General features: G+C 41.7%; 1 protein-coding gene across 4 annotated transcripts in view; it reads right to left on the reverse strand.

Moving 5' to 3' along the window:
• Positions 1-14,092, reverse strand: part of LOC129173226 (ephrin type-A receptor 7-like) — a 211,656-nt gene that overhangs the window by 33,154 nt on the left and 164,410 nt on the right. The window contains exons 7-9 of one of the 4 annotated variants that reach the window (XM_054763942.1): positions 9,016-9,313; positions 6,620-6,728; positions 1,378-1,503 (exon numbers count right to left, since the gene is read on the reverse strand). In XM_054763942.1, coding sequence (XP_054619917.1) covers positions 1,378-1,503; positions 6,620-6,728; positions 9,016-9,313 — 533 coding nt within the window. The other 3 variants (XM_054763941.1, XM_054763944.1, XM_054763943.1) reach the window with 3 other exon arrangements.

Genomic DNA, 14,092 nt, shown 5'->3' on the forward strand with positions numbered 1-14,092 from the left:
TGATTGTAGTTGATGTCCTGTGTAATGACCCGCCTGTTCATTTGTACTGTGTGACAATGTCACTGCAAGTACAGCGCTAGCTATTGATTAAGCAAGCTAAAGTGCCTCTCAGCATCTCACCAGGGCTTATACTTATACTTATACTCAACTTTGCTGTCAAGAAGCCGGCCGCAAAAATATGGTCCTGCGGGCTGCGGGTTTGCGACCCTTGTTCTACACCAAACCCATATGCAACTTCCTTTAGGGACCTTGCTTTGTGCACTTATTTAGACTAATTGGGAAACTAAAGGGTGAAATCCAACACCTGATCATTTAATTGATCAATTAGGAAGTGTGAAAGTACAATGACATTTTTAGTTATTTTTTTTTAATACGACAATATATTGCAATCTACTAATATAATTTCTACTACATTACACTCTTCTGCACTCTGTGTGTATGCTAACGGTCCCTGAGTCCACCCACCAAGACAACTAGACTGTATGACTCACAAAAGGTCTCACTCCTTCCATGCCATTGTTCTATGGAACAATGCACAGAGTGAATCCTGTTTCTGCCTGTTTGGAAGCGAGAGACGAGGAAAACAGACACATATGCACGTGGCCGGCAAAACTATCGACTTCATGTTCATTTATTGTGTGATTTATTTATTTATTATTGTCCCAGCGCCCGCAGTTTTTTCGGCTTGAGAAATCTTGTCTTAATCTCGCCAAATCCTGCCAAAAAGTGGACAAATCGATTCCTGTAGCGCAATAATAATTCCACCAGTACAACTACTAACTACGACTAAAGCTGACTAGGACGCACGTTGTCAATAAATGTCATGTCTGAGCACTGGCATTATGGCATAGCATGGAGGGGCCCAATTAAGAACGACGAGGCGCAAATGCAAAGCAGCGCCAAGCCACAATGCACGTGTGTTACGCTGGGTGTTCATTTGCATATGAGATTGCTCAAGGAAAGTCTAGAGATATGCAATGATACAAGCGAGGAGACAGGAGGACAACTGAGGTTTGGAGGAAGGAAAAAGGGAAGAGGAAGCGTAATCATATTAGGGCAACGTCCCATGACTTCAGTCCTTTTTCCATCACTTCTTGTAAAATGTCAGATATGATCAAAATGAAACTAGACGCCAACAGTTTCCTTTTGGATAATGGCTTCTTTTTTTTGGTTATTCAACACTACCGTCACTTTTTAAATGCATTTTATGAGGTTAGAAAAGGAAGTGGGCCAAACAGCGTGATGAAAAGATATATTTATTTGCCTTATTAGTGTGCCAAATAAAGAAAAGAAACCACCAATGGATAAATGCTGAGAGGAAATTAAAAATAGAGGAACTAGAGGATGAGGGAAGGGGGGAGTACATGCCAAGTGTACCTGGGCATCAGCTGTGTGAAGGGAGGAAGAGGAGAGAGAAGAGGAGGAGGAGGAGGAAGAGTGGAGAAGGAGGTCGAGAGCAGCACCACGCTAGCAGGAGTTACATTGGAGGAGCTTGAGCAGACACTGCTGGGAAGAAGACAAAGGGGTGGGGATGGGATTGAGGGGCTCTTTTCAGTACTTTGTAATTACAAACACATTTTTGGACTCATTTCCTCTCGTTAGTCAAATACGGTAGATGGTGCCAGAAAAAAATGTAAAAAAATCATAATCACGCATCACCATTTTGATGACCACGTGTGTTTTTGTCATTTGAAAATAGACCAAAGCTCCCACATCAACGATGTGATTGTAGATAAATGTGGTTGCCAACTGCAGAAAGTGCTCATTATGCATTCATGTTTATCTTACGGTACTCTGACACCTCAATGAGATGAAACTGAAACCATTAATATGATTTTTTTTACCTTCCTAATTAAAACTAGTCAGTAAAATCAGTCTGCTGGGAGCTGGCATCCCTTCCCGGCATGCTTTGCGGCACTTGTTTTGTAAAAAAGGTACTAAAATGATGTAAATTAAATGATTACTATCCTCCACTAGTAGTAGTAGTTGCCTTGTGTATGTGTTATGTGCCTGTTGCGTGTTTTTTCTTTGATGACACCGTGATTGTGATTGGTGTGGCCCAGCGTCACCCGGACTCTACTACCTGAAGCGGCCTCGAGATGGTTGACTTTGAGACCCCTGCTTTACAAAATTTGAAAATAATTCCAGACTGCGGACATACTGAGCTAGCAAGCATCCTGCTCTGTGGAGCACGCCATCACTCGTTCGCCGATATCGTTACCGGCAGGAAAAAACGATCCAGGTATGATCCAATATTTGCTTTTCCTGCCAATGGGCTGATGGTATCGGAAAGCCGTAGTTCCTTTTTGTTGTTTTTTCTTATAGAGCAATGCGTTCTTAAGTAGGGGTGTCCTGATACAACTTTTTCCACTTCTAATACGATATCGATATTGCAGCCTTGAGTACAGGCTGATACCAATATCAATCCAATCTGATATTGGCATGAATCATACTTTTACTGTCTATATTGTAGTGTGGAATGTTAGAAAAGGCTTGATAAAGTGATAGTACTCAAATAAAGAATAGTCAGCAACAGTAGGTATGCAAAAAAACTCCCTTTCGGACAGCGTTGGGTCCCCAAAGGTTTGTTTTGCATGGATCGTCATGCTGTTTTTTGTGGTGCTGCTTCGGATGCGCGCTGGGGTTGGTCGTGTTGAACTTCCAACCACAGGGGGACTTGTGCAGGGCGGGATTTGCACTCGGACTTGCTTACTCTGCTAGCACGTTAGCTCACACCATTGTTGTAATCACGTGGGCTCTCTCCGGGATAGAGGGGCTGGATAGAAATGAGGGAGCGGTCTGGAATGGACTGCTTGTACTGGAGTGTTGACATCGGACATTTTAGATGCAGGTTGATATAATCCAATTCGATTTTTTGGTGATATTGGACCGATATCAATAACGGTCTTTAGTCAGCAATAAACTGTATGTCGGATGGAATTAAGCAGGCAGGCAGGGTAGCATTAGACGTGTGGACATGCTATAATAACAATATGAGCAGTTCTGTGCTTGTATCACCATCAAACTCTGATGTGTTGCATGTTTGATTTATGGATAGACATATTTTGATGTCAAAATTAGTACATGATATGCTGATTGACGCATGAACTGTCTCGCTCTCTCCAGCAGTTTACACACATTGGACACAAAATGTGCACGAACGTGGGGATGATGTTCTCACAAGACATAATTACAAGATGATAATGCATCAAGATGTATTATATGTCCTTTAGCAAGCCAAACTTTTTGTTTTGACCGCAGCATATTCTAAAATGGGTTGATTTGAAGGTGAAAAGTCAAGAGCAAGAGCGAGCTTTAAGGCGACTGAGCGGCAAATGTAGGAACTGTTAGGATGGGGTCAAGAGAGATGTACTTCCTAAGCACTATTTGGTGCAAACCTCAACATTCACACCAACATTGCACTTCATAAACTGGATGGACCCAAGTCAGTCTTCCTGCATCTTCCTGTCTCCCGACACCTTGACACACACTCGCTCCGCAGGTGTACACCCACTCAATCACACTCATGCACGGTGGTGTCACCACTGAAGGCTAAGCCATCCCTTTCACTGACCAGTGAAGGCTGAGTTTGTTCGGTCAATGCCCTCAAACTCCGGCTCTATCAAACTCAGTCAGGCACACGTGTGTGTGTGTGTGTGTGTGTGTGTGTGTGTGTGTGTGTGTGTGAAGAAAAGTGTCAAGATGGTATTTCACACAGGAAAGTACAAAATGCACTTTGGCCCCGTCTTATCCATTTCACCGTGTGTTCTCATTTAGAGTTGTGTCGGCCTAATATGGCGTCCTTGACAGCCATAACAGCAAGGGGAAGAGATTTTGTAAAACTACAGAGCTACACACCCATCCACAATATTAGGTACACCTTTACATTCATCCAATACCAGAGATGGAACAAACAATAGGCCTTTACAGGCCAAAATAATAATATTGCTGTCAAAATGTGCATACAGCTGCTATTTTTAGTGCAGCTGTGTTACATAAGGAGGCAAATCTGACCGAACCGCTAACCCTTCAGTGCAGACAATGCGTGATAGTGCAAGCTATACGTGTGGTAATAAGAGGTGAACTGCATAATCCATACACATGTGATCCTCGGGTTACAAACAAATTCCGTTCGTAGACTGATGTAGTTGGACTTTTGGTCGGAATTTATACCTCTATATATCTAAATTAAATTCCCTAAGTCAGTGAGTCACACACACTGCACATAGAAAACACGGAGGACATATAAAACACAGAACCGTCGTCTCTCGCCACTGTGCGGTGTGAATTTTGCAGCTTCACTGTGTCACGGTTCTTCAAAAATATATCATAATATAGTTACTAGTCAGAAATAGGCCAATTGAAGCAAACTGGATGTATTTTTTGCTTGAATTAAGCATTTTCAAGCATAACAATGGCTGAAGGAACTAAAATACAAATGTGAGGCATTCAGAAGACGCAATCAGAGACGCGAATGATATGTAGTATTCTACACTGGTCACTAGGTGTCAGTACTGTATTGTTTGGTGAGACATACAATCACCAGGCTTCATCCACAGGCTTTTATTGCAGGTTTGAATGATCTCACAACAGGCACCATAATCCAGATTATAAATCCCTAATAAAAACACGGGCTACCGCTGCGGCCGTAACCCATGCCAAGATGAAACTCAACTCTGAACCCCCGCCCTCACTTCCTGTCCACCCGCCACTCATCTCCCCTATAGAACACATTTATAGCAACACACACAAGCACAAGTCTTATTTATGTCTTAAATGCTTTATTTACTCTTCTTATGTCTCCTATATTGGGTAATATGAGTGTAAAGGTGACTTATAGGGGTGTTATTTTATGTCTAAAGACCTCTAATAATGTTAAAAACTGTATTTAGAAAGTTGTAAACAGCATTTCTCTGCTCTATGAAAATACTTGATTGATAAGTAAAATCGCGGAAATTCACTTATCACGGTTGGATCTGAAAACAATAAACCGCGATAAACAAGGGATTATTGTAAGAAAAAGATGAGATCTTCTTCTCCTCGCGGCTTTCCTTCATGACAGTCGTGACTATTGGTGGGTGTGTCTTCTCTCTGAGCTTTTTATGATGTTCATTTTCACTTCCATGGCCATGGCTTTCCTTTTCGTTGGTGCACCGCCACTTGGGAGACATAATGATAATAATAATCATCATGTGTCCGAGCCTTTATGTGAAGCGGCACGATTTGCATGAGTGTGTTTGTGTGTGTGTGTGTGTGTGTGTGTGTGTGTGTGGCAGCAGGCAGATCAGTACATCTGAGACCCTTCAGCAGTGCCTGCAAGCTGGCTGTCTTTGCAAACATGAGAGCCTGATAATTGAGGCATCAAGCCTTCCCCTCCATGTCTGCACACAAAACATAAGGAGCAAGATAATGGCGCAACAGTGACGAACAATGGAGACCCCTTTTCAATGGAATGCAGTGATGAAGGGGGAGGGGAGCAGAAAGATAAAACATTATTATTCAATGAAGAGCTACGTGTGCTGGGATTATTGTGGCCACCTGTGCATGGCAGCTTTTCATCTAATTATGTCACTTTCAACATTGGTGCTTGTGCACGGTTGAGCTTTCATACTGTACATACACGGTATCTGTCATGTGCATCACTTTGTGTGCGTACGTGTGTTGTTTGAGATGCTTGAGCTTGACAACACCCGTTTGCATGAGTGTCTTGAATTGGTCCGGTGCGACCGATAATAATATTATTCCTTTTACTCACTTGCATACACGCTCCAACCGCACTAGCTACGCACAATCTATGACGAGCCAATACAAGAGCTAGAACAGAACATCTCATGCCCAGCCCTTTGACAATTCTGATGGCAAGCATAAATGCAGAAAAAATATGAATAAAATATGCAAATAAACGGCAAAATATGTAAGTCGAATACATGCATTCGAAATGCCTGAGGTGACATTGACAGTCATGTTGACTCGTTGTTGCTTATATTTAAATACATTACTGTTGTTATCCGCACTAATCCGTTGCCCCACTACCGTAACATTATTAAGCCTGTATAATCATTTAGTAATATTCATTGGGAAAAGTAATGCGGATTGGGAAAAGTATGCCCATTGAGAACTTGTCATTAATTTAGCCTTCTGTACAAACCACTGTACCAGTTGCTGGCACCGGCATCGTTCATGCATGAATAGAGACACTAACGTTGAAGAAAAAGGCCCCCTTGTCCCTCACCCGCCCTACCCACCATTTGAGAAGCTTGCCTCTATGAAAAATCATACGCAATAAAACGTGCCCTACAACTGGCCCACAAAATTGTTCTTCCTATTTTGATGCCTCCATTAATCACACACACACGGCATTGCAAGTGTGAAAAATTTCAGATGCGTTATTTGCACATTCCTGCCATGCAGGGATTCATTTAATCTATGGATTAATGTAATCGGGATTACAGTGGTGGCGCATGTGAGACTGAGTCAATGAGCGGGTGTTTGTCCGTACAAAATGTAGGTCTGTCTGACACGTTCAGGGGATTAAAACATAAGGAAATGTGTGTACAGAATTAATAATTGTGTGTGTGTGTGTGTAAGTGTGCATGTGCATCGATTTATAGCTCTCTACCTTCTCCAGATGTGAAGTCCCACTCCCATAGAGAGAAGCATGACGAGAGCTGCTACCGACACGATGGCGATGATCACCACTGGACTCTGTTCACTGGATGCCAGAGCGACTGCAATAACACAGTTGACATGATATCAAATATGATGCAGGCACACTTCGCACATCCACATCATTTACACACCTGACAGTGTCAATCGAAACATCAACATAGACATTGTGTCCCATCATCCCACTTGCAGCTCACACTTAAATATTGACCGTATTTCCCGGACTGTAAGTTGCTCCAGACTATCAGTTGCATCAGTCAAAAAAATGCGTCATTAAGAGGAAAACAACATATATAAGTCGCACTATACGTCCACAACAAACTGCAATGCCCGTGCTTGCGGTTAATGAAGGTGCAGTCAGCAATGGAAATACAATTGTGTTAATTCATGTAAAGTACCCTTATTTTGTTTACACAATTAGACTGGATGTGGTGAACAACGCTCTTATTTTGAAGGCCGGAAGTGTGTTGTGTGTGTTCTGAATGTCCATTGACGGTCAAGATGAGCTGGGTACAAGAATAAACGTGCCTCTCGTCCTTATTTCACTCAGGCCTTGCACCATGCCAGCGGACACTGTATAACGGTCACTTACATTAACAATGTAAACACAACACGTTGTAAACACACTCATACAGTACATCCTGAGTTGCACACACTCAGCCGCACTAGCATGCTCTGCTAAACTAAGCTAACCCTGCTAGCTTTGTTTCATGCTCTGTAAGAGATGAGTTGGAATGTTTTTATGCCAACCATGTTCAGTTTGGAAGTTAGTGTCTGTGATGACATTCCGCCACGATTGAGCGGTCCATCAGGGAAATACTTCCGCACACAAACATTCCTTCTCCTCAAAATGACAGCAGTTTATTCACAATTTTTCAATTTCCACAAGATTCTGCATTTGACAGTATACAGTCGACCCTTGCAATATCGCAGTTGGATTATCGCTCCCTCGCTACATTGCGTTTTTTCAGAAATGAATTAATAAATGATGGCTCTTTCGTGGTAGACTATGGTCTATTATTATTCAAAACATATTGACATACAAGTGATATGTAGTATTTTTGATACTAGGTGGCAGTAATGTGACATTACATGACCTCACCTTGCACTCTAGAGTCCCTCCAGCATAAGAGTTATGCACTGCGCTGTAAACAATGAATAATAGGAGTGTAATGATGACTATAGGGGTGTTATTTCATGTTTACAGGGCTCTAATAATGTTTAAAAAAATTATTTAGAAAGTCAAAAACAGGTTTCCTATGCTCTAATTACATAAATATTCAATATATTAACACTGAATCCTATACTGCGGAAAATCATTTATTGCGGTTTGGTCTACACAACTGCATAAAGAACATACCCGGGAGGCTGAATAGGCTAAATTAACATAACAAGCCAGCGAGTCCAATAGAACATTACCGCTAAGCAAGTTCACCAAGCTCCCGATCTCATTCCACATCAGTCAATCCATTGAATACTGTTCACTCCTTGATTCATGTCCTAGTTGCAGGACTAGCCAAACTTTAAAAAAAAGTACGGCTTACACTCAGGAAAATACGGTAAACACTGTAAAGTACTGTCGGGTATCGAGTAGTGCGTCGGTATTCCATGGCTATATTCCCCGTGCAGCCATTAGCAGGTTCGACTGCGGCTGCCTTGAAAAGTTTGCGAGGTCATCACTTGTTTGACACCTTAGCCAGCCTGAGGCGAGCATCGGCATCATCCAAAAAGTTATTGTGAAACAAAGCCCTCTCTCCCAAAACACAAAAAGGTCAACCACGTTTCGTGTGAAATCCTGTCGGGCTAAATATAAAAAGTACAAAAATGCCATGGTAGATTTGGTCTTTGACCGTGCGTAGGAGATGCTTTCAGATGCGGGCAGCGGCTTTTAGGTAAATTTGACAACGTATAATGTGAAGCAGTACAGCACTAAAAAAAAAAAAAAAGAAAAAATCCCATAGCTGGATATAAAAATGGCTGTTTCCATTAGAAGTGAGAGGCATAAAACCCACACGGAGTGTAAAAACTACACTCTGAGGTGGTATCAAAGACAAAATGTTTCACAGCTCGCCGGTAAAATGTTGAATCTTCACACATAATCTCAAACACGGTCACATTGTCGTCTCTCTCTCGCCCTCTCGAGCTGCACGCCTCATTGTTTAGGCTGGCTAGATGCCCACACACACACACACACACACACACGCACACACACACACACACACACACACACACACACACACACACACACACACACACACACACACACACACTTAAGTCACTGGCTTCCTGGAGGAGAATGAGATCAGGAGAAGGCCAGGAGGAGGGAGAAGGTGTTAAAAGGCGACTCACGCTCTCCGAGAGTCTGCAGCTCCAGGGGAGCGCTGTAGGCTCCGTAGTCAATAGGAGGAGGAGAGGAGGACGACGAGGAAGAAGAAGATGAGGAAGAAGCAGACGAGGAAGAGGGATAAGTAGAAGAGGAAGATGACGAGGAAGAGGATGAGAGCGGGGAAGAGGACAGAGATGAGGAGGGCGCTGGCGTAGTGAAGGGACGGATGAGGAAGACGTAGGTGGTGCCGGGTTTGAGGTTGTTGACACTGATCCGTGTGGCGGCGGTTTTCATGGTAGAATAGCTTTGATCCTTTTGCTCCTGTGGAAAAAGAAAGTGGGGTTAGAAAAACACACGTCGGCTGAATCCACGTCTGATATGTTCATTACGCAGTTTAAGGCTGGGGGGGGGGGGGGGGGAGAAGAATGAATATTTTATTTCCATTCTAAAAGGAATGATGCCTAAATTTGCTTCAAAAGCAGCAAGTTTTATGTATCCCTTGTGGGACAAAAGGGAGGATAATCTAGACATGAACGTGTGCTTTGAGTGGGGGGGGGGGGGGGGGGGGAGAACAGGAAGTGATGCTGGGGGTTCACAGTTGAGTTTTAGCTTGGCGTAGGTTATGGCCATAACAGTAGCCCGTGCTTTTATTATATATTTTTATGTCATAATTATGGCATAATATATTATTAAATTATATTATTAAATATTACAAATAGAGATTTTTATTAGGGATTATTGTTATTTCAATACTGTACTGTACCTGGGTGCACCTCTATAATCTCATGAGGTCCAATAGAAGAAGTGCAACAAACATGTCATGTAAAGATTCCATCAAATTGGCACATTACAATCATGTTAATCTTGTCAGCTGACATGATCTGAGAGGTATTGAGTCAATATTCACTATTGGTAGTTTGCCACCAACCTTTTGGAGCACAAGATTAGCCACGGCCCGCACTTTGGGCACCCCTACTTTTGTGGCTCTTCGTCTACAACTCTATTTGGCTTGTTGGCTCAGTGTCGTGGGCGAGCGAAGCGATGGTGGTTTAGGGGTTGAGGGGTTGTGTTAATCCGTCCTAATGAACAGCGTTTTTGGAGGTGCACATCATTGGAGTGATAGTTGTGCCTTAATCTTGAGGTACCAAAGGCTGATTTTGACCTACAATGTGCAATAATTGCTGTCACATGAGCAGGCACATCGCTGCACGCTTCTCACTCTCTCTCTCCTTGTCGCTTAAACTGTGAGCGTGCGGCGAGCCGGGGTGTGTGTGCACCCATGGTACCGACTGGCAAAGTCCCAAAGATGGACTAGTAGCTCGCTATCGACGGGTTGGTGACCCCTGCTCTATATCCTAGTTTCCGAACGCCCGTGCGGTATGTGAACAAACAAGTACGTTTGATGCATATGTTTCATTTCAATTGTGTTCTAAATGAGAACTGGTCTTCCTACGTGGTGCTGTGACTAATTAGTGCAATTTCTGAACTATGAGCCTGTAATTTGTTTCTTGACGGGATGCAGTGACTAGTATAAGTCAGTCAACAGATAAGCCATTTTTTTTAACAATGATTAAGGCCACAAAACAATGCAAAATAACCCCAAACAAACAAATCTCTCAGTGTGATTCAGTTGACATTTACAACATCACTGTGCTTAAATGATATCATAAACGTGCTGAGTCAAATGTTAGGACGTATTGTTTCGAGGTCTAGAGATTTATACACACAATCAGCATTTATACATTTAGAGAGTGGAAGCTTTTCTTCCCTGTCACTCGCACACATCAGTGAGAAATGCCGGCGTGACACAGACAGAAAAAAAGTGGGATTGGTTGAATATGCAAGAATTGATGCCCAAACGCGAAATCCTGCAGGGCTTGAGCAGAGCTTGAGCAGAGAGTAATAACGCCAAGTTTAAGTCAAAATCAATGAAGCAATCATCAAACTGCTGTCGAGCAGGAAAGAACAATTATATCCTTTTTTTTTTTAATGCAATCTACCAGTTGTTGTTTCACCGTTCCTTCCATATGCATAATGACTCCAACGGAGGCTCATACTGTACATCACATTTAATGATAAACCTAAAAATAAGCGAGGAGCAGGAGGAAACAAACAGAGGAGGGGGAAAAAAAAAAAAAAACGCTCTTCTACCTATAATTTATCAGGTTGAAACATGTTAAAGCAAGTGGTACTGCCATGTTTAACAATATTTTAGCTCTTATGCAGCAGTTTAAAGCAGCATCTTAATCAGAGAGGAAAAACACATCATCCATCCTAAACAATACCCTTTTTAAAACGCTCCACCAGGCACTTTGTTGCAGTGTAGTGGGGCTGTATTGCCTTTTCATTTCAAGGCTTTGCAGCAAAATTCCTGTCTCTCTTGGTTATTCTCTATATATCCCTTGCACTTTCACTTTCATCTAGGATCCTCCCAAAGCACCTTCCTTCAATTCTCTCCAACACCACGCTCTTGGAAATAGTCGTAAGCCGCATCATCTTCTCCTAATCTGTTAGCCGTCTAATATGTTGCCGAACCCTCCATATCTCTTGTGTCTCAATCTTCGCAAATCCTCTACGGTGCATATAATCTCCTCACCTGTTGCCCGCCTTACCTGGCCCTCCCCTTTTTGATGTGGCAATACAGGAGTAAGGAGCAGGTCTTAATTAAATATGGTGGAGCATACAGAACAGACAGAGGTGTGAAAAGGCGTGTTGGAAAATGAGGTGTTGCTAGAAAATGTGCCGTATGAAGATGGTGCGAGTGTGACAGCTGGCATTTACGTGCACGGACGATTTACTGTGAAGAATATGTCTGTTGACTGTGGAGGGGGGCACAATCGAACTGAGAAGCCGTGGTAAATGAGTGTGATAAGACATTCTTATTGTGGTTATCCTCAAAAGCAATATGGTGGTAGACATAGGTGTGAAAGAAATCTAAAGAAGCAAATAGGAATTCAAATAATGAAACTGGAAAGTTTGTGCTGTGTTAAGGGGGCAAAAAAAAAGGATAAAATCAGATTTAAATTGAATAAATGTTGAAAAATAGGAACAAATTCACCCTAATAACCAGGAATAAGTTAGTATTTGTCAAGGCATTAAATAATCAAGTGAATCAAACACCAAGGATAAATATTTGAATAGAAATCAGAGTAAAAATTTGGCACAATTGATAGGTAATTGATCATTAGCAATCTTAATATTGTTGAATTTTGAATAATCTGTTATTGTCGAGTTATTATTGTTGATTGTTGTTGACTTCCAGCTGCATCAAGTCTTTGTGAGTTGTGTGTTTAACTTCCTTGTAGTCGAGACGATGTCACCTCCCGTATTTGTCCACTTCCTTGATGTTTTTGACAGCAGGTACTTTGGCTTCCTCTGGTCCTCCTTTCACCTTGATGTAGATTTTACAGTTTCTTGAATTGTCCCCCGCTTCCTTGATGTGCGTGCTTTCTTGGCAATGTCATCTATCTTTCTACGTTCTTGCTTATGTAATTTATACAAGCCTTAACATCTACAGTAAATATATATTCATTTACCTCCGTATGTCTTTGTGGTAGCAACCTATGAGTATGACTCACTGCGATGCAAGCTAAGAAGCTGGCATCACGTACAGAATTAAAATGAAAGGATTTGGGCATCACAATGGATTTACGCTTGGCAGTCTGCCCATACTTTGTTTTAGAGACAAGCACCAAAGTTAATATTTGTCAGAAATATGTCACATAACACCGTATTTATAGGGTATTTGTGACAAATCTCTGGCTCACCTATAAAAACTGACTGTAGAGCTGGTTGTTGGTTTTCAAAAGGCTGTTTGGAATATGAATTAATCTCACTATTCATTTTACTTCCACAAAGACAAAGCACTTCAAAAAGACATCCGCCCCAGTTTTTGTGTGATTCGGTTTTCATCAAAAATTGGATTTACAGTACAGGATTTCCTATGGGAAAAATTCAAAGCCTTCAAAACAAATCCATAACAAAAAAAGCAAAGTACCACTGTATGTATATATTTGGGTTTAATTAGAGCATTCCTTTCCCTTTCTACAGACACCAATGTGAAAGAGTTACCAAAATAGGTGCTTATACAGTCATGGAAAAAATTCATTTTAATGCCCGATACAACTAAAGGTACCTTTCTTTAGACAAATATAACAATGGCAAAAAAAATATCTCATAAGAGTTACATTTTTTGGTGGTACAATGCTATAGCTATCCATGTAAGAACTTAAGTGATTTTGGTTATCAAGAAAACCATGGAAGTTGCTAGATATCAGCTCTTAAATTAAATTCTTATGAGCTATATTTTTTACCATCATTATATTTGCCCCAACAAAGGTACCTTTGGTTGTATCGGGCATTAAAATGGATCAATAAACTGACGAAACAAGGGTGGTCGAATCATTTTTTTCCACGACTGTATGTTTGGAGGAATAGGACCTTTAATGCTGCTGCACTGTCTGGAAAAAGTCCCAGGATTTGACCCATCTTGAAACACTTTGGGTACATTGATCAACCAATTTACCGAATGTTCTTCGTTTATGAGAGCATACAATTTGTACAGCTTTTGTCGAAAAGCCAGCCAAATACACGACAGGAAGGCTGTCATTGTGGAAGATGACAGTCTGCATGGATTGCATCCAATGGCTTTTATTGACTACTAAGACTAAATGGTAGGCGTATAACAGTACGGCATAATCACGGTTTGGTACGTGCCTTGGTTTGAAGGTCACGGTTTGGCTCATTTTTGGTACAGTAAGGGAACAAAATGCAAACCATAAAAGCGCTTACTATCGAGTACTATCTTGACAATTACACCCATTTAGGAATCTACCTCAGGGTTTTATCCAAAAGTGTTCTGTTATATTCTGCCCAATTTGTGCTCACTTTGGTGGACAATCGTTATCAAACTAATTACACTGAGGCGGGGCGGATCGGCTGCACCTGGACTGTTCAGGTCGTCCTTGCATAGGTTCTCACCCGAGCAGGTTTAATCAGTTCATGCTCAAAGACTAGATAGGACAGCTCGATTCTGGGATCAAACGTATTTCTCTTCAAAATGCCTCTACATTTGCTTTGTATCCTGCAGCAACCATTCAG

The sequence above is a fragment of the Dunckerocampus dactyliophorus genome, chromosome 20, assembly GCF_027744805.1.
Source record: "Dunckerocampus dactyliophorus isolate RoL2022-P2 chromosome 20, RoL_Ddac_1.1, whole genome shotgun sequence".
NCBI classification, from domain to species: Eukaryota; Metazoa; Chordata; class Actinopteri; order Syngnathiformes; family Syngnathidae; genus Dunckerocampus; species Dunckerocampus dactyliophorus.